The following is a 25,217-nucleotide window of genomic DNA, read 5'->3' as shown; positions in this document are numbered from 1 at the left end:
TTGGTCAACAAAGTCGACTATACAAATCCTTAGTTTTTATCCTTTAATAAAAACGTTGTATTATTATTAGTGTGGGTGACCCACACTATTGTAATCTATACTATTTATTTATAATTTATTCTGCCGATTTATGTCCAGTAACTCCTGCCAGAGCTTTCACACCACACACAAGTGTAAGGTATCAAAACGACCAGCTTGCTCCAACGCAAGTTGCTGTCACTTTTTGGAAAGTTTCACCGCACCGTTTGGCTACTAATCGGCTTCAAACTGGACATTTTGGTCCATAAGGAATGAATGGCAGAACATTTGTGATGTCACAGTATGATGTCATAATAGACATTCTAGATTCTAGAACATTTGTGATGTCACAGTATGATGTCATAATAAAACATTCTAGAACATTTGTGATGTTACAGTATGATGTCATAATAAAACATTCTAGAACATTTGTGATGTCACAATATGATGTCATAATAGAACATTCTAGAACAGTTTTGATGTCACAGTATGATGTCATAATAGAACATTCTAGAACATTTGTGATGTCACAGTATGATGTCATAATAGAACATACTAGTACATTTGTGATGTCACAGTATGATGTCATAATAGAACATTCTAGAACATTTGTGATGTCACAGTATGATGTCATAATAGAACATTCTAGAACATTTGTGATGTCACAATATGATGTCATAATAGAACATTCTAGAACATTTGTGTATCTATTCAACAATTCATAGACCCTCTCCCGTTGGCCGGCGGTGCACAGGCATCACCCACACTTTCATAATTCCCCAGCACGGAATTGTCTAGTTGTTGTTGTTGTTGTTGTTGTTGTTGTTGTTATTATTATTATTATTATTATTATTATTATTATTATTATTATTATTATTATTATTATTATTATTATTTATAGTATTCAAATGGTACTCAAACATGTTCCGTTGTGATGGCACAGTATGATGTCATAATCAAACATTCTAGAACATTTGTGATGTCACAGTATAATGTCATAATCAAACATTCTAGAACATTTGTGTATCTATTCAACAATTCTCTCAGAAGATCTCAGATCTCAGAAGACAAGTGAAGTTTCTGTCTGGCTACTTCTATATTCTATAAGCTTGAATATATACTGTAGATACAATGTAAAAATCAGCACATGGAAAAGGAAACAAGCGCCATGTCCTGTACAATCCTTAATGAACTGCGTCTGGAGGGAAGGTTCTGTGATGTGGTTATTAAAGTCAACAGCACTGAGTTTAACGCCTGTGAAAAGTGCTATTTAAATAAACTTTACTTACTTACTTACTGTGTGGCTGCAGCGCTTATTTCAGGTAAGTTTAGCTTGGTTTAGGTTAGCCTGGTTAGTAAAAAGATACTATACTGTATGTCTACTGTAGAAATATACTATACTCTACTTCTACTGTAAAAAGATACTATACTGTACGTCTACTATACTTCTACTGTGCTAAGACCCTATACTTCTACAGTGAAAATATATTAGTACACAGGACATAATGTTGCTTACTGTTTACTCATTGGTTATCTCTATACTCTGCATCCCACAGAACCCTCTTCACTCTCTGGAGCGACTCAGAGAAACCAGTCTATAGTATCCCTGGGGTGTCCCCGGGTATGATGCAGCTCATCATAGAGTATGCCTACACACGCTTTGTGCCAGTGACAGCAGAGAACTTGGAAGAGCTTCTGGTGGCTGCAGACCAGCTTCTTGTCACTGGCATAGTAGGAGCGTGCTGTGACTTCCTAGAGGGCCAGCTGTCTCTGGAAAACTGTGTCGGCATCTGGAGGTTCGTGGACATCTACTGCTGCCCTGACCTGAGGCGCAAGGCCTATCTCTTCATCGCGTGCCACTTTGAGGAGATGCTGCGAGTCTCACAGGAGTTTGTGGAGCTGTCCCTGCAGCAACTGGTGGACATCATCGAGAGGGATGATCTGAATGTGAAGAACGAGGAGATGGTGTTCGAGGCTGTCCTCCGTTGGATTTACCACTCCCGTGAGGAGCGTAAAACACACATCCCTTTGCTGCTGGCCAAGGTAACTAATTGTATTACTGTGCATTTCATTAAAACAACACTAGGTTCATCAGCAAAGTCTCTGCCCTTAGATCTCTCTCCCCCTTGCCCCCCTTGCCCCCCTTGTCCCCCCTACCCCCCCTCCTCCCCCCCCCCCACCCACTGCCTGCTGTTTTTGACCAGTTTGCCCCGGTCTCCCTCTCCTCCCTTTCCGATGCCATTAAACACCTGCAACCAACAAATTGCCCCTCAGATGCACTCCCCTCACGCATTCTAAAGGAAGTACCTGACCCTGTCCTCCTCACATTACTACCACTACTAAACGCTTGCCTCAGCACTGGATGTGTCCCGGCTGCCTTCAAGCACGCTGTGGTCCAGCCCCGGATAAAGAAGCCCAACCTCGATCCCTCTGTCTTCGCCAATTTTAGACCCATCTCACAACTACCATTTTTATCAAAAATCCTGGAGCGCATAGTCTACATACAGCTACAATCATTCCTTGAACACAACAACATCCATGACAAATTCCAATCTGGCTTTAAACCACGACACAGCACTGAAACGGCTCTCCTCCGTGTCTTAAACGACCTGATTACAGCTGCTGATGCAGGAAACTCATCCCTACTATTACTCCTTGACCTCTCAGCCGCCTTTGACACGGTAGACCACCACATCCTTATAGCTCGCCTATGTTGCTTTCATTGCTTTGCTATGTTTTTTTTTCTTTCTTTTAATCTTATACCTTGCCTCACACTAATTTGTTTTTATCAACTTGCTTGTGAAGCACTTTGGTGTCAGCTGCCGCTGCCTGGAAATGTGCTATACAAATAAAACTGACTTGACTTGACTTGACTTGGTTCCCAAACATTTGGGTCCAAACTGTTCCCTAGCAACAGAAACCGTCTACAACCGTTATCTAAGTTGTACCCGCTGTCTGCTTGTCTCTTCCCAGGTTCGCATGGGCTTGATGAGGCCTGACTACTTCCTGAACAACGTCCTGAAGAACCCTGTGGTTAGGGACAGCTACGACTGCTGGCCCATCATCATCAGTGCCCTGAAACCCCCTGGCTCGTGCCCACGCCTGCCCCAGGAGGTCCTATTGGCCATCGGAGGCTGGAGTGACAGCCCGACCAATGCCATGGAGGCTTACGATATCCAAGCCGGTAGATGGATGGACGTGAGCGTTGAGGCGGAGAGTCCCCGGGGCCACCACGACACCGCCTATCTCCACAGTCTGGTCTACTGTGTCGGCGGCTTCGACGGCGTAGAGTGTTTGAGCAGTGTGCGCAGGTTCAACCCCGTCACCCGCAGCTGGCTGCAGTCGGCTCCCATGCACTCGCGCCGCTGTAACGTCAGCGTGGTTGTGTTGGACGGCTGTATCTACGCCATGGGAGGGTTCGACGGACACGTGCAACTGAACACCGCCGAGCGCTACAAGCCTGAAACCAACCAGTGGACAGTGATTTCACCCATGCTGGAGCACAGGAGAGGCGCCGGCGCTGCAGCCCTCCACGGCAAGGTGGGTGGAACTGAAGAACACACATGTGGTAGATGAACCGAAGGAATGTTTACATTAAAAACTAAGCGATTGGTATCATTCAGAATCAGAAATCAGAAATGTCTTTATTGCCAACTTAAGTAAGCTTGCACATACAAGGGAGTAGGAATGTGTCTGGGTCCAACATTAACAGACAATTAAAGTAGAATGAAATTAAATGGAATATATCAACTAAATTTGAATATTATTTCTTATATTTACAGGTTTACATCTGTGGTGGCTTCAACGGGGAGGAGTGTCTGCTCACAGCTGAGTGCTACAGCCCAGACACTGACCAGTGGACTCTGATCGCCCCCATGAGCAGCAGGCGTAGAGGAGTGGGAGTCGCTGCATATGGAGGACAAGTCTATGTGGTAGGTGCACATGGAGACAAATGCTTTATACTAGCTATTTGTATAGATATGTATCATTTGACTTGCAATGCTGCTGTGATGTCCTCATTTCCCTAAGTGGATTAATACAGTGTCTGCCTGCCTGCCTGCCTTAACCACATACTAAAACATTCCTCTCATGTGTCCTGTCCTCAGGTTGGAGGGTTTGATGGTGAAAACGCCCTGCATAGCGCGGAGGCCTACAGCCCCTTGACTGACTCCTGGCGCGCCCTGCCCGCCATGCTCACCCCCCGCAGCTACTTTGGCATCGGGGTGTTGGACGGCCTGCTCTTCGTGGTCGGAGGCCTCAATGGCTCCACGTTGATCTCCAACGTGGAGTGCTACGACCAGAGCAGCGACAAGTGGACTGTAGCCGAGGACATGGAGATCCAGCGCAGTGGCCTAAGATGCTGCATAATACATGACCTGCCTAATATGAGCCCGTACGCCGCTCCCCGTGGCACCCCATCTAAGAACCTTAAAACATTTATTAGACCAGTCCAGAAGAAATCCTAAGAAATGAATAAATTACTATCAATCAACGGTGGTGAAATTTCTTTCTTCTAGCAAGGAGGTTTTGGCTCCAGACCTGAGTGACCTGGATGCAGGTTGAGCATTACCCAGCATTTGGGAAACAGTGCAAATCATGTGGATCACAGAATCACTTTGCAAAAGTGTGTCAAAAAAGCTAAAGAAAACCCACTGATGGAAAAGTGCACTGCATTGTAAATACAGCTGACAATTCAGAGCAAGACAGTGAGGATGACATATATGACTGACATTTAATTCTAAAATAGATAAAGGAGAACTATCAGTGACTGTTGACAGACCTTTTTGTGGAATTGTTTTTTTTTATTGTATTCCACTTTTGCTTTGGCAATGTAAACATGTTTTCTTTGAATTTAATTGACTGTGTGTTGTCAGTTGCAATGTGACAGCTCTGTTTACACGTCATTCCTATTCCCCTTTAATTGTACATATATCCTTTTTGTTTTGATTGTATTGTTCCACTTTTGCTTTGGCAATGTAAACATATGTTTTCTCATGCCCATTGAATTGAGTGTGTGTGTTGTCAGTGTGTATGCAGAGTGTGAAATAAATGGGTCACGCTGCCTGCATGCCCAACGTGAGAAGTTAGTCTTGTCATTCTTGTAATTCCTACACTACACCGTTACAATGATATATAAAATATCATATTATAATATATACGCTGGATTCAACCGGATAAAATGTGCCGGAAGGTATGGATTCTCACCTATCTCGATGTGATTTATCTAGAGATATCTACTGCACGAATTTTAGGTGTTAATGAAGCCAGCATAGCAGTCTGGGTAGCTGTGGTGGATAAGATAAAGGAACGCATATACATTTGGAATTTTCTGATGTTGAATGAAGTAGTGGATGTATAGCCCAAGTGGGGGTCCTGTGTGGGGGGGGGGGGGGGGGGGAGAGCGAGCAAGAGCCCATGTATTGTATTTATAATTTGTATGTCTTTTAGTCTACTTTCATTCTGATTTAATTACTGGACTGTCATTATTGTTATTATTATTTCTGTTATTGTCCTGTGATTTATCGTTGATTATTACTGTTACTGTATTGTTTGTCTTGTTTCATGTAAAAAAAGGGAAAATAAAAAACATTTGTTCAAAAAAAAATATTATATTATATACCCATTCAATATGCACATGGCAGAAAATATTAATATTTTCTGTCATGTGCTTATTGAATGGGTATTACTAATACTATTACTACTAATACCAGCCGAGAGTATAGGTCAAATTTAGCTCTCGGCTAGGTGGCAAATTAAAAAGTAGATCTTGGTTCAAAAAAGGTTGGGCACCAGGGGCGGGGCTAGGGGGTGGCTACTTGGGCTAAAGCCCCGAATGTTTTCTGAAAAGCCCTGAATCTATTTTTTTTTAAATAAAATAAAATAAAAAAAAAATAAAAAATTTTTTTTTCTTTTTTATTATTTTTTTTTTGACAATTCATCATTGTTACATGAAAATATGTTTGCACCAGATTTAGCAGAAGCAAATTTTCATCTGTGGTCTATCCAGCTGTTAACTGTATTTGAGTGAGTTAAGTCTTGGTGTCATGGTAGACTCAGACCTAAGCTTTTAATCACAATAAACAAGTTGACAAAAACTTAATTCTTCCACCTTAGAAACATAGCTAAAGTACGGCCATTTATAAATCAAAAGGACGCTGAAAACCAGATCCATGCCTTTATTTCAATCCAACTCGACTACTGTAATGCACTCCTTACCGGCCTCCTGAAAAAATACGATGATAACTATTTTATTGCAATGCACTATTGCATTATTTTATTCTATTTTACTAACTATTTTATTGCACTGCACTATTTTACTTTGTATCAGTGAATCATAGACGCCTGGCCATAAGAGCATTTGGAGCATCTCTGCTCTCCCACTATTGAACTTGGGGGAGCAAAGGTATGCTCTTGCTCCACCACTTTTTGATCATATGAAAAATATGATATATCCCCCCCCAATATATAAATCTAACCATAACTACGTTATGGTTAACTGAGTTTTATAGTGAAAAGAGCAGCTTTATTGGTCAAGATTGAAGGCTCTATATTGCAGGAAATTGCACGTACAGGTTAATTAAATTCAAAAAAATCTCCCACAATGCAACGCAGCTGTTAATCAGTGTTGCCAGATTTGAGAGTCTGCCCCCATGTGGCGTACCTTTGATAACACTGGGCGGTTCGGATATTGTTAATCCGATCTGGCAACCCTGCTCTTCCTTGCTTCTCCGCACAGACCACGGTTTTGATTGAGGCTACATCAACAGGCTGCTATGAGTGCAGCTAACGTTAGCTTTATGAGGCTACATCAACAGGCTGCTATGAGTGCAGCTAACGTTAGCTTTATGAGGCTACATCAACACGCTGCTATGAGTGCAGCTAACGTTAGCTTTATGAGGCTACATCAACGGGCTGCTATGAGTGCAGCTAACGTTAGCTTTATGAGGCTACATCAACAGGCTGCTATGAGTGCAGCTAACGTTAGCTTTATGAGGCTACATCAACACGCTGCTATGAGTGCAGCTAACATTAGCTTTATGAGGCTACATCAACACGCTGCTATGAGTGCAGCTAACGTTAGCTTCATGAGGATACATCAACAGGTGTGACACATGTATCGCGTGTGGTGACTGGTGAGCACACGCATGAACGAAGAAATATATCAGTCTAATTTCTATAACTATTTGAAAGGCGCTATAGAAATTTGATTTATTATTATTATTATTTTATGCCTACAATCTCTCTGACAAATCTCAATGGCACAAGAATAACTTAAAAATGTACCTGTGACAAAATAGCGTTCAAGTCTTACTGGACAACAATAAATAACAAAAAGATATGAAATAATGTTCTAAATAATACCTCTTCTGTAGAAAATCCAGCTTTAACAAATGATCTCTGTATCTTTTTTTTTTTTTTTTTATCCACTTTTTCTCCCATTTTCTATTTTTCTCCCATCCCAATTTCATATCATCCAATTCTACCCTCCCCTATCTCGAACGCTGTTTCATGCCTCCCACAAGCCGGCTGTAATGTGGACTAAGCCATACATTGCACGAGTCCCCTCCGGTACTCGAGGTAGCAGCAGTCGCATCTTTTCACCTGCGCAGCGCAATCTTTCAGCGTCAGGGGTCTGCGCTTTGGAGGGACGCCGCCCCCATCGCTTCCTGATTCTACTGCGCAGGCGCACCAACCGACCTGTAGGAGTCGCTGTCCACAACGTCCGATCCCCACCCATCAGTTTTCCCACCCTGCCAATTGTATTAGTACGGACGGTATTAGTACGGACGACCAGCCAAACTGAAAACAATGTGGAGAGCTGGGCTCGAACCCAGCGTCTCCAGCATTGGTGGTGAGTGCCTTGCCCACTGCACCACCTAGCCGCCATCTCTGTATCTTTTCAATGTAAATAATAAATCGGTAACCTCACAAAGATACTAATCTAATTATTTTTAAAGTGCACTATGCAGTTTTGGATTTGTACCATTATACATGACATTCATTATATATACATAAATCAAACCAAAAACATTTTGAGGCACCATGAACCAAATATAAGGCTACTAAACATTTTGGCCGTGTCAGAGTCTGGAAATTTCTTTTTTCCATGCGTATACAATAATAATAATGATCATAATAATCAACCATTACCGGGCCAGAGCCGGCTAATCTTTGGCGAGCCGGAGTCGGCTCTGGCCCGGCAACCATTGCCGGGCCAGAGCTGGTTTATCTTTGGCAAGCCGGAGTCGGCTCTGGCCCGGCAACCATTACCGGGCCAGAGCTGGTTTATCTTTGGCGAGCCGGAGTCGGTTCTGGCCCGGCAACCATTACCGGGCCAGATCCGGCTCATCTTTGGCGTACCGTGCCGGGACTGAGCCGAGTGTGCCGACCAGTAGCCGGAATCGGCCCGATTATGCTGGCTACCTGGGAAGGCTGTCCCCAAAGCCTGTTTTTGGGATTCAAACTTCGTCAGGGTTCTTCGAACGGACGTTCGAACCTTCGTTTTTAATTAAATAATAATTTTATAAATTCTTTTTTTTTATTTTTATATATATATATATATATATCCTCAAACCAAATCCTCGATTTGAATAAAGTGATTAATCTGATTAAATGAGTATTTTTTCTTTTATTAAATCAACTTTCCAGCCCCCTGTCAACTGTCAAATTATGTCAACTGTCAACCTGAATTAACATTCAGTATTCAATATTGTCTGATTCAATATTAACATTCAGTATTCAAGTAGAACAGCTAGCTAGCCGTTGTGGACACTCACCTTTACACAGCAAAACGGTAGGCAAGGCACCTTGGTTGAGAAATGCAGGCTTCAATTTATGTTGTTTAGTCTATCTGTTCAGTACTGTTCAGTACTGTTTCAAGATGCACAATGAGATCTTCTGAGAGAATTGTTGAATAGATACACAAATGTTCTAGAATGTTTGATTATGACATCATACTGTCATCTCCGCCTGGATGACGACCAACCACCTCAAACTGAACCTAAGCAAAACAGAATTGCTCCACCTGCCAGCCAAATCCTCCCCCCTGACCGACCTTTCCATCACAGTCGAGAATGAAGCTGTGACCGCGTCCCCGACCGCCAAGAACCTTGGTGTTGTCCTCGACGACGAGTTGAACTTCTCCGCTCACATCGCAGCGACAACCAGAACCTGCAGATTCCTCCTGAGCAACGTCAGAAGGATCCGCCCCTTCCTGACAGAAGAAGCCACCCAACTCCTCGTCCAATCAACAGTCATCTCCCGCCTCGACTACTGCAACACACTGCTTGCTGGCCTTCCGACCACTGCAACCAAGCCTCTTCAACTCATTCAGAATGCAGCGGCCCGCCTGATCTCAAACCTACCGAAGTCAGCCCATGGATGTCACCCCACTTCTTAGGGACCTGCACTGGCTCCCCATTGCCACATGAATCCACTTCAACGCCCTCAACCTGGCATACCGTGCGGCAAAGGGAACCGCTCCCGCCTACCTCCGGTCAATGGTCTCTAACTACACAACCTCAAGACCCCTACGCTCTGCATCTTCTGGCCGTCTCAGACCCACTCCTATCCGAGCTCCGGGAGGGTCATCAAGGAGAAGCCGCCTATTCTCAGTCCCTGCCCCACAATGGTGGAACGAACTTCCCACCACAGTTAGGACAGCCGAAACCCGTCCAATCTTTCGCCGTCGACTAAAGACGCACTTCTTCAACCATTATCTGAAAAAAAAATATATATATTATAATAATAATCTAACCCTAACTAACCTTACTGTCATGCACTTGTCCTAATATACTAACCTGTAGCACTCAACACTTTGATGAACATTGTTACTCAGCTGATAGAGTTGTGCCCTTCCAGATGACTTGTCGTACAGAACTTTTAAGTCGCTTTGGATAAAAGTGTCAGCTAAATTACTAAATGTAAATGTTATATGCTAATATGTCTACTACTACCTACTATGCTAATATGTCTATACTATGTCTATACTACTACCTACTATGCTAATATGTCTATACTACTACCTACTATGCAAATATGTCTATATTACTGCCTACTATGCCAATATGTCTATACTTGTTAGGGTTTGTAACCGACCCCAAGCGCAACGGCACAGAGAGAGTTGTTTCAGAGTTAGCCAAAAACAAGGGCGTGTTTATTCACAGAGTCACAAGATTGAATTAGGTGGAGAACAGAACAAACGGGGAATCTGGCATGTGAAGAATGTTTGCGGCTCTGCAGATTCTCCCAGAAGGTGATGGTGAGGAATTTGCCTGTGACGTCTGAGCCGCTCTGCAGATCCCCCCAGCATACACTCAGGGTGGAAGCGGAGAGAGAGAGAGAAATCCCAGTTAGCTCAGCGCACAATAGAAACAGAGAGGTGACTGATCCAAACAATATATCCAAGTGACTTGATCTTCGGTGTGATACACACAGTTAGCAGTGTCCAGAGAAAAAACAATACGGTAATCCAACGTGTAAATCCAACAACAAAAAATAGGTGAGAACAGTATAACAAAAACGGGATCTCTTCGGTGTTTCACAAACACACAAAAACGATTGATCCAAAAAAGACTGTTTCCAAAAACTCACCAGAGCGCAACGCGTAAAGCGGGCAGATAAACGAGGCGTAGCTTCGTACGGGGAATCAGGTTCTCCAACAGGGATACTTCACGAGAGTCCTGGGGAGCAACAGACAGCGACGGGAAAGAAAGGCAGATGCAGGGAATATTCAAAACGATCCAACATCGATATTAGGGAGATCAGGGTATTTAAAGCCACGGGGCGCTAAATGATAAGCTGTGACAGCTGCGGGATAAAATTGATCATTGCTCCAGAAGCGTGTGGTGGGGAGAGCACCAATCAACACGGCATCTTACAGGGAAGAAGCGTGAGGCACGGAATGCAATTAATTAACAAAATACCTTAAAGGAACGGAGCGAGTGGGTGGGGAGCGGACAAAACCTCACAATACTACTACCTACTATGCAAATATGTCTATATTACTGCCTACTATGCCAATATGTCTATACTACTACCTACTATGCTAATATTACTAGTACTACCTATTATGCTAATATACTACTACCTACTATGCTAATATACACGCAATTCTGTAGCACTCAAGTTCGACACTGTTTGATGAACAATCTTACTGACCCTTAGCAGCCAAAGTTGTACCCTTCCTGCTGACTTGTTGTACACAACTTATCCAAAACAAGTTGCTTTGAATAAAAGCGTTCAGCTAAATGACAAAATGTAAATGTAAATGTAGACATATTTCCCCTATGTGGCACACTGACAAATAAATAAATCTGACAGGCAACAATGACATCACTAAGATCAGCAAGGATAATTATATCACAATACAATAATAATAATAATAATAATAATAATAATAATAATAATAATAATAATAATAATAATAATAATAATAATAATAATAATAATAATAATAATAATAATAATAATAATAATAATAATAATAATAATAAGCCGTGTATGATCTGTGGATGATATCAAGGTACAGTAAGTAAGAAAACTATGCCTTGTTGATGCAATCAGAGATTTAATAGAGAGAACAGAACAGTGCCATGTCAAGAACAGCACAAGCATGCACTCCTTTGTGGAATAGACTTAATAGACTGATTAAGAAGTGCAGATATTGTACAGTATTTATATCACCACTCTGATGTCATTTGGGGGGGGGGGGAGAGAGAGGGGGGAGAGAGAGAATGTATAGCATGCATGACATGTAAAGCTCTGTCGTTACAGAATATACTGGGCAATCAGATGCAGGGGGCCCTAATCTTCCAGGGCTTTAGGGTAGAATTGAACTCTCAGTTTTACTAGCTGAATCACTACCCACTTTCAAAATCACTCTCAAAGAGCACCTACGGGAGACTGCAATTCGAAACTGGCCCCTGTAAATGTCCTAACCCAATCCCCTCCAATGTACAGTAAATGTCCTAACCAAATAATACACGAGACCCTCTTCTTGGGACCAAGTAAGGTTTCGTCGATATTCCAATGTACAGTTTCCCCGCCCCCACCCCACAGTGTATTGAGCTGTACTGTATTGTACCCATTCTGCAATCTGTTAAAAAATAATGTTCAATCAATCAATCAATCAATCAATCAATCAATCAATCAATTGTCTATAATATCAGGTCACCTACTGCGGTCAAGCCAGCCGTCTTTCACTTTTGCGTGGTCAAACCAGCCGCTCCTGTTTTTCGAGTGCGCGATTAGTTACAGGTTTACGGTAATGCAATAAAACAACCCTGGGAAGCTGTTGTAATTAACCGAAGTGACTTTCGAATACAGTCACACAAGTTGATTGATTGATTGAATTGATTGAATTGATTGATTGATTGAAAAGTTTATTAACAGATTGCACAATGGGTACAGTACAGTACAGCTCAATGCATACAATTGTTAAGGGGATGCAGACCAGAGAAAGACTTTCGTCTTGTTTACATCAAGGTCCCCCATTTTCAATTCATCATAACATATATGACATACATGACATACAGATAGACAGTACTGCTACATCTATACATTTATGACATATCATATTTGCAAATACAGTACTGTTTGTGATACAAAAGTGTCCGGAAAAAGAGTGTATATACATTTGATGTAGAAACTGTACATTGGAGGAGGTTGGGTGGATGGGTGGGGGCTGTACATTGGAGGTGTGGGGGGGGGGGGGGGGGGTTGGGTAGGGGGGGGGGGACACTGTACACTGTACATTGCATTGGAATACTGACAAAGCCATATTGGTAATTTACTGTACAACTGGGTTAGGACATTTGTAGGGGCCAGTTTCGAATTGCAGTCTCCCGTAGGTGTTTTTTGAGAGTGTTTTTGAAAGTGGGTAGTGATTCACATTCCTTTACAGCTTTGGGTAGGGCGTTCCACATTGATGTGGCATAATTGCGAAACGTGTTTAGTCCCTTGTTTGAGCCGAATCTGGGTTTAACATGATTTGTGGAGCTCCCTCTGGTGTTGTGATCGTGGTATTCACTGACCTTTGGGAAGTATTTTGACATGTACATGGGTACCTTGGTCGCGTAGTGTATCTTGTAGACCAGGCCCATTGCAAGTTGCTGTACTCTGTTGTCTACTCTAAGCCATCCTAGGTTGTCAAAGTGGGCAGGGGTGAGGTGGGTTCTAGGAGTCAGGTCAAGCAGTAGTCTGACTAGCTTGTTTTGTTTGTAATTTGTTTTTTGAGGTGCTTTGGTACCATGAAGTGCAAGCATAGTCGTAGTACCCTTGAATGAATGAATGAATGAATGAATGAAAACTTTATTTAACAGATTGCAGAATGGGTACAATACAGTACGGCTCAATACATACAATTGTTAAGGGGATGCAGACCTGAGAAAGACGTTTGTCTTGTTTCCATCAGGGTCCCCCATTTTCAATTCATATAGACATTTATGACATGCACAACATACATGAGTGCTCCTGCTAGAGTCTTCAGGGTATTCTTGTTTACCAGAGAGGAGATCCGGTACAAGAATCGAGTTTGTTGGTTGACTTTTTTTATTACATTACACCATGGAAGAAATGGTTTTTATCCAACATCAAATGCTCCTTCTTCTTCTCTGGAGGGAATTTGGCCATTCTCAAAAAGTACACAGTAAAAGTAGTTCATAGTATTTGTGCAACAAGTTTATGAAGCAATAAGTCCTAACAATATTCTCATAAATTAATTACCCTGTTCCTCAATCACAAATAATAGAAATGAACCACATGCCATCCTTTATTTTGAAATCCTCACCGGAAGTGTTCCTCGTGGGATTTTTTTTTTAGCTTTAGTGGTCGAATATATAATACTGCACATACGATTACGAAACGTCCTATTGATTTCGATGTTCAATAATACTGCACATACGAAACGTCCTATTGATTCGATGTATTACCGGGAATAATTAAAGTATTTCTGTAAGATCAACTTGTGAGACTGTATTCGAAAAGTCACTTCGGTTAACAGCTTCCCAGGGTTGTTTTATTGCATGACCGTAAACCTGGAACTAATCGCGCACTCTGGGTTTGACCACGCAAAAGAGAAAGACGACTGGCTTGACCGCAGCGGTCAACTGTACCTGTCTCATTGACGTCAGTGAGTGATTGCGTGAATGAGAGGGGCGATTACCCGAATCTGCTGCACTGCTAACGTCATCTGTGGAAGGGATTCAAAAGCATCTTCAACTTGTTGGCATCAGTTGTTTCTCATCATCAGTGAAGTTAGCGAACATAACTTTTCCCTGCAGGCTGCAGGCTGCAGACGCACTGGGGCTGAGGGCTGATCTCCAGTCAGTCCAATTAACCAATTTGAATTTCGAGTGCTGGCAAACATATATATTAATATAGCTGATTTGAAATGTATGTCATTTAGAATTTAATTGACTTGCGTGAATCCAAATAATAAAAGTTGTTCTAAAATTCCACGGCAGAGCATTTGATCTTGCTTCACGGCACACCGACTGAAAGCCACTACTGTACTGCGCGCCGCTGTCACAAGAGGAGAGGATACGGAATACAGTAGCAGCTGATCCACTACACATGTGCTCACAGCTGTACTGTTCCGCTGCTCGCTGCTACAGGTGGAATTTATTACAAGTAAGTTTGGACTTTTCTTATATATCGATGTACTTCACACAAAAAAGGCTTTGGTGTGGCAGCAAACTATAGTGAAGGTCTTTTGCTATTTGTACATATAGGTCCTCCTGGCATTCAAATGTGAAATTAGGTCATTTGAAAACTTAACGACACTCAGCGACATTATTACTCAGGCTATTATTGTCATATGGGATCCAACTGTGTTAATCAATATAGAACATGATGATGAATTGAAAATGGGGGACCCTGATGTAAAGGAGACGAAAGTCTTTCTCAGGTCTGCATCCCCTTAACAATTGTGTGTATTGAGCCGTACTATAGTGTACCCATTCTGCAATCTGTTAATACAATTTTCAATCAATCAATCAATCAATCAATCAAACATAATATGTAATTCTCGCTTGAGAAGACAATGGTATCGCTTTTTGTTTGTTTGTTTGTCTGTTTGTTTGTTGTGTTTGGTCAATAGAATACTTCCTCTATCCAAATAAACATACAGTAGCATTGATTTTTTTTTTTTTATTATTATTATTGCAAAACAAAAATTATTAAAAGTCAGTACTCAACACACAATGCATAATGAAACTAACAATCAAGGTGGCTAAAATGACATGCAAGTACAGAAACAGAAAACAAACAAAAAAGTCTATAATAATATTTTACCGTATACAGTATATATCCAACGAAATTACCAATTATACCAATGCCTTATACAGGATATACCCCTAATACCTATTTTCTAAAACCCTACACACATATGCTCCAGCTCGAACCCCCCCTCCCGGACCCCTCCTTGGATAGTACCTCCATTATCCCTCACTCCTAACCAGACACTACCATTATATGCTAGCTTTTATTCTCTCCACCACTTCTAACCACATTGACATTTTGGATTCGTTGAGACCCAGAATTCTTGCTGTAGATATTTCTTGATAAATCACATCGAGATATGTAAGAAACCAAACCTTCCGGCACATTTTTTCTGGTTGAAACCAGCGTGATGCGATCAGTTTTTTAGCTACTGTGATACCCGATAAAACCAATCTCTTTAGCTGTGGATTTACTGCAAACTCAAAAACATCATTCAATAGTAATACAGAGGGGTGTACTGGTATATTCCAAGATACGAGTTTTGATAATTGATGGGTCACATCTTTCCAGAATGCCTTAACTGGTGGGCAGTCCCAATACATGTGCATAAATGTCCCTTCGTCTCCATTTGTACATTGGGAGCATTTTGAGTCTTGTTTAAGACCCATTCTGTTCAGTCTTATAGGAGTCAAGTATGTCCTGTGAATATAGTTAAGATTGATTTGTTGATGGTCCGGGTTCCTTGATGTAAGACGGACATTTGCCCATGCTTCTTGCCAATCAAAGTCACTTTCCAGGTCTGGAATATCCCTCCTCCAGACAGAGTCTAGTTGGAGGGTTTCATACGAGGACGTTAGTAATTGATAATAAAAACCTGATACAAAACCTAGCATTGATTCTGAAAAGTAACTACAACCAGTAATTTATTATTATTATTATTATTATTATTATTATTATTATTATTATTATTATTATTATAATTATTATTATTATTATTATTATTATTATTATTATTATTATTATTATTATTATTATTATTATTATTATTATTATTATTATTATTATTATTATTATTTTAGAGTACACATTCCCTTGTTGAAGCATAATAATTACCAGTGTTAGTTAATAATGAATGCAGTTTGCTCCTAAAGATTTGATATAAGATGGATGGTTCAATTTAAATGGTGCAATGAAGTTATTGTTTGTTTTATTGTATCCTGACTACTGTCATACTGTCCTGGGTGGTCAATACAGAAACAGCCTACAGTAAGTGTAAGTGTAAAATCATACAGTAAGTGTAAAATCCTACAGTAAGTAAGTGTAAAATCATACAGTAAGTGTAAAATCCTACAGTAAGTGTAAAATCCTACAGTATCTCACTGTGTCTCCACTTCAGGAGCTGTTTATGATTGTTGCAATTATAGAAGACTATTCCTAAAGACCAGTTAATTTACATCTCTAACGGGTAAGGAGACCTAGTATATCTAGTATAGTATCGACCTCAGAGAATCCACGGGCTAAGTGCTCTTATTGAAGATGTTTGAATCATTACATAGGATGCGGCATTCATTTTTATCCATCATTTTTTCACGACGGCTAAGTGGCGTTTTATAACACATGTAACTTGCTTGCAATTAAATAGCTAATCAGCACAATTGGTTCATGCTGCTACATGTCATGTTGAATGTAATTATGTTTCTGTACATTTTTGTAATTGGTTGTGTGTGTGTGTGTGTGTGTGTGTGTGTGTGTGTGTGTGTGTGTGTGTGTGTGTGTGTGTGTGTGTGTGTGTGTGTGTGTGTGTGTGTGTGTGTGTGTGTGTGTGTGTGTGTGTGTGTGTGTGTGTGTGTGTGTGTGTGTCTTTAGGGTAAAGCACTAGGGAATGGTTTTAGTCAATGAAATGTCAATGTACTCTCATGTAATTGTTAGAGTTCTTGATGTGCATTTGTGCACTTGTGTGTGTATGCCTGCATTCCTGTGTGCATTTGTTCCCTACATTGTGTGTGTGTGTGTGTGTGTGTGTGTGTGTGTGTGTGTGTGTGTGTGTGTGTGTGTGTGTGTGTGTGTGTGTGTGTGTGTGTGTGTGTGTGTGTGTGTGTGTGTGTGTGTGTGTGTGTAACGGATGGTACCGCGAAGCCCAGTCACGAAGAACTTCGGTCGTTGTGAAGTGACTGTGGCGCGGTAGCGGTACCAGGAAGTAAAACTCACTCCCCAGAGGCATCCAGACTGAGTGCTTAGAAGTGAATTCACCTCTTGGTACAGAGGGTCTGTGATGTCGCCCGCGGTGCGGGAGACCGGGGTTCGACTCCCACTCATGGCATGTTCAGATAGGAACCGGTTACATGTGTGTCACGTACGTGGGTTGTTCATTATCATTATTGCCATATTTTTAACACCATGTAAACATCAGGTTAGTATATGTAATGTGTTATTTTTGTTATGTGATGTGTGCCATCTTCTAAAAAACCTTTTTTCTTTCTCCCCTTCCCAGATGCCACTCGTGTCACTGATTGGGCTGATTTCACCTGCGGGCAGTCAGTCTGAGACGAGTGGTTATTAACCTGGAAGATGACACACATCTGGGCGCCTCATTGTGTCACTAGCCGGTGATCACGGTGTTGGAGGTTGCCTGTGGTTGCCACTGTGGTGGAACTGTGCTTTATTTTTCCCTGTTATATTATATTGGCCTTGTCTCCATAATTATATGGGACTGTGTGTTCATTCTGTTCACACTGCTACCTGGTAGGTGTCTGTGCTAGCGTTGCTACCAGGTAGCATATAGAGATATATATATAGTTTGGCCTCTGTGTAAATTGACACATTCATGGGGGAGCACATCTATATTATTGGCCTCATCATTTGATTCCTAGTGTTGTCTGTTTGTCCATTTGATACTTACCTTGTTTGTTCTCCCCATACCTTTTCCCCTACTTGTGTTGCTGTGGGTTTCAATCCCCATTATTATAATAAATATCATTTACCTTTTGAAAAACGCTTTGTATTGTTTCTTGCCTGCCGGGACCTGTGCTTAAAGCACCTACTGGACGGGCTGGTTTTCATGTACAGCCCGCTCCAGCTATATTCTATATGGTCATCAGACCATTGTACATGACAGTGTGTGTGAGTGTCTTTAGAGTAAAGCACTTTTTAGGCAATGAAATGTAGTCAATAGTCATCACATGTAATTGGTGGTAGTAGTAGTAGTGGTGGTGGTGGTGGTGGTAGTGGTGGTAGTAGTAGTAGTGGTGATAGTGGTAGTGGTGATGGTGATGGTAGTAATAGCGGTGGTGGTAGTAGTAGTGGTAGTGGTGGTGGTGGTGGTGGTGGTAGTAGTAATAGCGGTAGTGGTAGTGTTAGTAGTAGTGGTAGTGGTGGTGGTATATAAAGGTTTCCATTTTCTCATAGACTCCAATGCATTCTGCAAATGTTTTACTGCCTGTTTTTTCGCTTGTGACTTTTCACCTAGATCCCTGATTCGCTCATCCCCATGTGTGGTATCATTGGAAAGCCACACTCATTGGTTACAACCCTGTCCAATAATCCTCGAGATCGCCAAATGATTGACGGAGCTAGAGCGTCAGGAGTCGGGAGTGGTATTCGAAAAAATAAAAACTCTGCTAAAGACTTTGGCGCACGCCTCACATATCGGCATGTAACTCGAGAAATGGATAACCCGCTGAATGGATTCTGTCACCTGAAACGGCAATCGACAGGCAACAAATAGGGCTTTAATTCTATATGTATTAAAAAATATGCACACCCGAGCCGCCAGTCCGGGCAAATTGTCCTCAAGAGGGCCCATATATGGGCCGTTGCGTGTTAAGCCAAATTGTATTTTTTATTTAGTTAATGAATGTCACGTTGTAATTCTTATACTGTGTATACCTAATGTAGTGCATCTTCTTGAAGCGGATTCAGCTTTTTTTGCTCCGATTTGGCGTCAGTTTAATTGCATTGTTACTGTTCACATGTGTGGTGCCATCACAGTCATATATAAGTAAAGATAACGTTTGAATGACTTACTGAACTGTTGTTTTTATTTCATACCACACTGCTTGTTTGCTATTTCAGCACCAGGCGCTGTCCACCGACTTAATTTATTTCATGTTGAGCAAGCGCTACTTTGCACCTTACTGCCTATACCTGTTATTTACTCTCAACAAGGATAAAACAAAGTATAATAAGCATTCTTTAGGTGGTGGTAGTTTCTCTGTTTGGACATTATATAGCCTAGCCTATAGTCGGTCTGATATATATATAAAATAAATCTTCATCTCAAAATAATCTGACGTGCCAGATATTATTGCTGGGGGGCCTATTTCGACCTGCGGGCCACCTATTGCTGACCACTGATGTAGACTATCACATGCTGCCCTACTGTCGGTCATGCGATACATGTGGAGTCGCCAGCCGCTTTTTTCCCCCCGACAGCGAGGAGTTTCACTGGGAGAACGTAACGGTGTGCAGAGTTTCATGCTATCTCCCTGCTCTCAGAGTATCTTGTTTGTCTCTATCTCCCTGCTCTCTGAGTCTCTTGTTTGTCTCTATCTCCCTGCTCTCAGAGTCTCTTGTTTGTCTCTATATCTTTGCTCTCAGAGTCTCTTGTTTGTCTCTATCTCCCTGCTCTCAGAGTCTCTTGTTTGTCTCTATCTCCCTGCTCTCAGAGTCTCTTGTTTGTCTCTATCTCCCTGCTCTCAGAGTCTCTTGTTTGTCTCTATCTCCCTGCTCTCTGAGTCTCTTGTTTGTCTCCTTCCAGCAGAGCTGCAGAAGTGCGTCTGAGCGGCGATGAGCAGGTCAGGAGACGCCACTGTGACGCTGCTCTGCCTGCTGCTTCACATGCTGACCACGGTGAGCCGGGTACCACCAGGGTAGAGAGGGCCACGTGAGAGAGGGGTGAAACACCAGGTACCATCAGGGTAGAGAGGGCCACGTGAGAGAGGGGTGAAACACCAGGTACCATCAGGTAGAGAGGGCCACGGTGAGAGAGGGGTGAAACACCAGGTACCATCAGGGTAGAGAGGGCCACGTGAGAGAGGGGTGAAACACCAGGTACCACCAGGGTAGAGAGGGCCACGGTGAGAGAGGGGTGAAACACCAGGTACCACCAGGGTAGAGAGGGCCACGGTGAGAGAGGGGTGAAACACCAGGTACCACCAGGGTAGAGAGGGCCACGGTGAGAGAGGGGTGAAACACCAGGTACCACCAGGGTAGAGAGGGCCACAGTGAGAGAGGGGTGAAACACAAGTACCACCAGGGTAGAGAGGGCCACAGTGAGAGAGGGGTGAAACACCAGGTACCACCAGGGTAGAGAGGGCCACGGTGAGAGAGGGGTGAAACACCAGGTACCACCAGGGTAGAGAGGGCCACAGTGAGAGAGGGGTGAAACACAAGTACCACCAGGGTAGAGAGGGCCACGTGAGAGAGGGGTGAAACACAAGTACCACCAGGGTAGAGAGGGCCACGGTGAGAGAGAGAGGTGAAACACTAGGTAGAGAGGGCCACGTGAGAGAGGGGTGAAACACCAGGTACCACCAGGGTAGAGAGGGCCACAGTGAGAGAGGGGTGAAACACCAGGTACCACCAGGGTAGAGAGGGCCACGTGAGAGAGGGGTGAAGCAGGTACCACCAGGGTAGACAGCAGCACCTACAAAGCTTCTGAAAGATTCAATTAAAATGTATACTGTACAACCAAAAGAACTGTACAACTGTACAAGCAAAACTGTACATTGGAATATTGATGAAACCATACTTGGTTCCAAGAGGTGCAATGTACAGGTGATTAAACTGGGTATAAGATATATAAATGAGTACTACTGAGTAATGGTGTTATGGTGCCAGACCAGAGACCCAGAAAACAGTAGAACGCGGAGTGTAGAGAAAAACCCAATGTCTGGTGTATTTATTGAGGTATAAATAAGGGACAAATTCACAAAGGGATTGCGCAGCTTTTTCTGACGCTATGCCTGTGCAAATAGCTCTGAAACACAGTTTGCTATTCACAAAGCTTGCGGGGGGTGAAATGCGGTGGTAACTGCGTTGCCATCAGCATTAGGCTTGTTTTAGATTGGCTAGGCCTGCGCAGTTTTATCTACCGCCTTGCCAAGCGCGTTGCATGGCGGTTAGAATGTCGCCCGACTTGCTCTGGAAATCTGACTAGGCGAGCCGCGAAATCTCACAGGAGCAAGGCACGCGCAGTCTTCAGGGCTAGGGCGCAGTACCTCTCACCTGACTGCTCGACGCCATGCATGATGGGAAATGACTTGCTCTCGTCTGCGCAAAGCGCCCATTGGCTCAGAAAAGTTGTCACCACCCACAAGGAAGTTATGAGACGTCTATCAGATATTTTTACATTTATTATTATTATTATTATTATTGGATACAGGAGTTTGTGTACCAAGAGCTTCTTCAAATAACATTACTCTATCTTATCCATCATTATTCCAAGATAAACTTGATGAACTGTCAGACAGACACCAAATAATGTTTTGTGTCCCTGTCAGCACCAAGTTCGGAAACCTTACAAGATCATCTGGGAGCAGCTCCTCCATCTTCACAGTGTTCAACTCCTGTGCAGTCGGGGGCCATGACAGCTCCTTTGACTCTTTGAATGCCTTTTTAATCAGAGCATGGAGGGTGAGGGCTGCATCGTGGAGCTGGTCTGCTGTTTGACCACGGCACTGGCATGCATCGCAAGCTCATAAATGTGTCTGAACTGGCTGAGTCTCTGGGCCCTGACTGAGCACTGCAGCACTCTGCTGGGATACTATGTCTTTTCTGGGGAAGACTGTACCAGCGCCTTCAAAGGCAAGGGAAAGGTGAATCCCTTGAAGACGTTGCAGAAGAACCCTAGGTTCCAGAAGGCTTTCAGTCAGCTTGGTGCATTGTGGCTGGTGACAGATGAGCTCCAACAGGAGATGGAGTCCTTCACTTGCATTATGTATGGCCATGGTCGGATGAAGTCAGTTGATGTTGTGTGGGAAAATTGTGGGTCTTGATAAAGTCCCTGGATGCAAAATCCAAAGTAGACCTTGAACGCCTGCCTCCTCCCAAGGTCTGTCTCATGTACAGCGAGTCAACTTCAGAGTTGCCTGCTACAAAAGAGCAGACCAGCCAATATTTGAGAGGCCCAAACCCTATGATCAGGATATGGGCTGGGAGAAGATGATGGATGAGGGGGTGTTAGAGCCTGTCTGGACGGTTGGACCCTTCCTCCCGCCTTCTCTTGTTGAGGTACTGGCCCAGAAAGCGGAGTCAGAAGAGCAAGAAGCTCTTAATAAGGAGGCAGATTATGCAAAACGTAACGTGGATGAGGAGGATGGAGAGTACAAGTGTGATGAGGAGGAGGAAGAGATGGAGATTGGAGAGATAGACTTTGATGATCTCTTTGGTGATGATGATCATGATGATGATTAGTAGTTTAGGTTTGAATGTTGTGCCAACAGAGAAGATGTACTGTAATAGTACTTTGTTTGAACCTTAACAAAACATATTTCACTGTATTTCAAATTGTATAGGAAAATGTGTTAATTTTTGTCTATGTGGACGAATTAGTCTTCACATTCGTCTTCCACTTTTGGCCTTGTTTACACAAAATCTACAATATTTAGGGCATAACAGCATGGAGACGATCTTTATTAACATTGTATTTCCAATATTAACCTGAAATTGATCTCATCCGATGGACTACATTTTAGTAAAGTGGGAAAATAGAGTTGTGATCTAAATATTTTCAGCTTTTTATGCATTTTCTGAAATAGAATCAAGATGTGTTTAAATCTTAAAAATAACAATTTTACTGAATTAACTTGCTAAGTGGTGTAACTCAAGTCCTTTTCTTTTTTTTTCTTGTCAAATAAACCTATGTATTTGTTTTAATATGTTGATTTAAAATATTTGACTATAGCGGTTAAAGTATCATCATTCTAAAGTTTTATTTCAAACATACCCTGACAGCTTGAGATGGCCAATGGCAAAATCCTAGAAGAGACCTACTCGAAATGGCTGCAGTACAAAGAGGAGTGTTTCAAAATGACTGAATATGAGCCTTTATCTCTAGGTAAGAACTCACAACAGAATATGAGCCTTTACCAGAACTCACAATAGTCAAGAAAATGTCCAGTCATTGGTGTAATTGGATCAATTCCGACACAGGGGCTAAATCTTTTATAAAAGGTCCATAGAAGTCAAATCAATCATCAAAACATCTTAGCCAGAGAATGGTCACGGAATTGAGGTTCTTGACCCAACTAGTGTTATCAAAATGTTCCATCATCAAAATGACACATCTTGAAATTGTCATAAGTCGAATGTGCCTTTTTTTTTCTTTTTTTTAAACCAATGGTTGAACGAACTTCCCACCAGTCAGGACAGCTGAAACCCGCCCGATTTCCCGCCATCGTCTAAAAGCACACAAAATGAAAAGAAAAAATACTAACCATAGTCTTTTACTATTATGCAGTTGGCTACTAAGTAATCTACTGTGCGGCGGGCCTATATTACTACCTACTAGTATGTCTAAACTACTATGCACTCAAGTCTGTAGCATTCAAGTTCAACACTGTTTGATGAACAATGTTACTGACCCTTAGCTGCCAGAGTTACCCTTCCTGCTGACTTGTTGTTCACAACTTGTAAGTCGCTTTGGATAAAAGCGTTCAGCTAAATGACAAAATGTATTAATCCCCTTGATTAAATGCAAGTGTCATAGCCGCACAGTGAAGCGGGAGGGGAGGTACAGGCAGGGTGATAGGAATTACGATAAAAATATAGAGAAAACAAAGTAAAAATCAATCAGAGTAAATAACAAGATAAATTATTTTTATCATTTCTTTTTATAAATCGAGGGACAGGTGAGACATACAGTATATATATACTCTATCGATAATAATATCACACTGCGCCAGAGTCCGTGCAGGTTTATTAGTCAAACAGTTCTCGAGTTCTCCAGACGTTAGTTCTCCAGCCGTTAGTTCTCCAGCCGTTAGTTGCTGTTGGCCAGGTCAGTCCTTGCCCACGGTTGTGGCGCCTGATGACTACTGGCATGAAGGACTGACGATGTGTGGTGTGTCCAGGGAGGGATGAGTCTATGGGTCTATGAATAAACTCTTCAAACCCTTTTTTTAAGTTTCCATTAGCAAAGAAATGTAAATTAAAAAAAAATCATAATTGATTGATTGGAATCTTTATTTCGAACATGTAAATAAATACAAACAATATAAAATTAAAACAAATCATTGATCTCAAGAAATTAAATGAAAACAAAAAATATACCAAAGCAAAACATAACTCAATTTACATGTTACGAAAATGAGTAGGAAGAAGTATACACTTATTTAATCCTACCCCTTTTCCACTACTCTATAAGTGTACTAATTTAAAACCTTACAAAACAAATATATATATATGCAATTTTTTTAAATGTAAATGTAAAATTGGGCTCCTGAGGCAAAAAAGGTTGGGAACCCCTGCTCTACATGTCTCTACATATCTCTACGTGTCCTTCTCTTGAAGCCTTGTTCTGCAACAGGACGTTTGACAGATATGCTTGCTGGCCCGATGCCTTGCCTGGGACCACGGTCAACATCTCCTGCCCCAGCTACCTGCCCTGGTTCAGCAAAGGTGACTCTTCGTTCTCAACCTATAGCTTTGTTATTTTAGTTTTTGTCAGATCGACGCTCTGAAATTCCAAATCACGTTGTCAACACTTTAGATTCAACAGCACAAGTACAGTACAACAAAAATAAGTCTGGCATACCAACTAGAGTGTAACAGTAAAGTGCAATAGTAATATACAATGTGCAGGTGATTAAACTGGGTATAACATATATACATTAGTACTACTGAGTAATAGTGCTAATCAGATGTATGTACAGAGTTGTAGTATTTATATGTACAGTGATACAGGTATAAATGTAACGGAGGTACCGCAGTCTATCCACAGTCACGAGGGACAGTATGTGAAGTGGCTGTGGACGTTA

General features: G+C 42.1%; 1 protein-coding gene across 1 annotated transcript in view; it reads left to right on the top strand.

Annotated features, from left to right (window-relative positions):
• Positions 1–3,006: 3,006 nt before the first annotated feature.
• The window catches only part of LOC311235452 (glucagon receptor-like), a gene marked incomplete at both ends in the record, with an annotated part of 71,159 nt that continues 48,948 nt past the window's right edge, over positions 3,007–25,217 (top strand). Inside the window, 5 exons of the mRNA XM_084322913.1 lie at positions 3,007–3,404; positions 19,997–20,122; positions 21,741–21,873; positions 23,194–23,296; positions 24,751–24,858. Of these exons, the coding sequence (XP_084179039.1) occupies positions 3,007–3,404; positions 19,997–20,122; positions 21,741–21,873; positions 23,194–23,296; positions 24,751–24,858 (868 nt within the window). The remainder of the gene's footprint in view (positions 3,405–19,996; positions 20,123–21,740; positions 21,874–23,193; positions 23,297–24,750; positions 24,859–25,217) is intronic.

Source organism: Notolepis coatsorum, assembly GCF_963971535.1.
Source record: "Notolepis coatsorum genome assembly, chromosome: 10".
Lineage (NCBI taxonomy): Eukaryota > Metazoa > Chordata > Actinopteri > Aulopiformes > Paralepididae > Notolepis > Notolepis coatsorum.
This window is presented reverse-complemented; position numbering and strand designations above follow the sequence as displayed.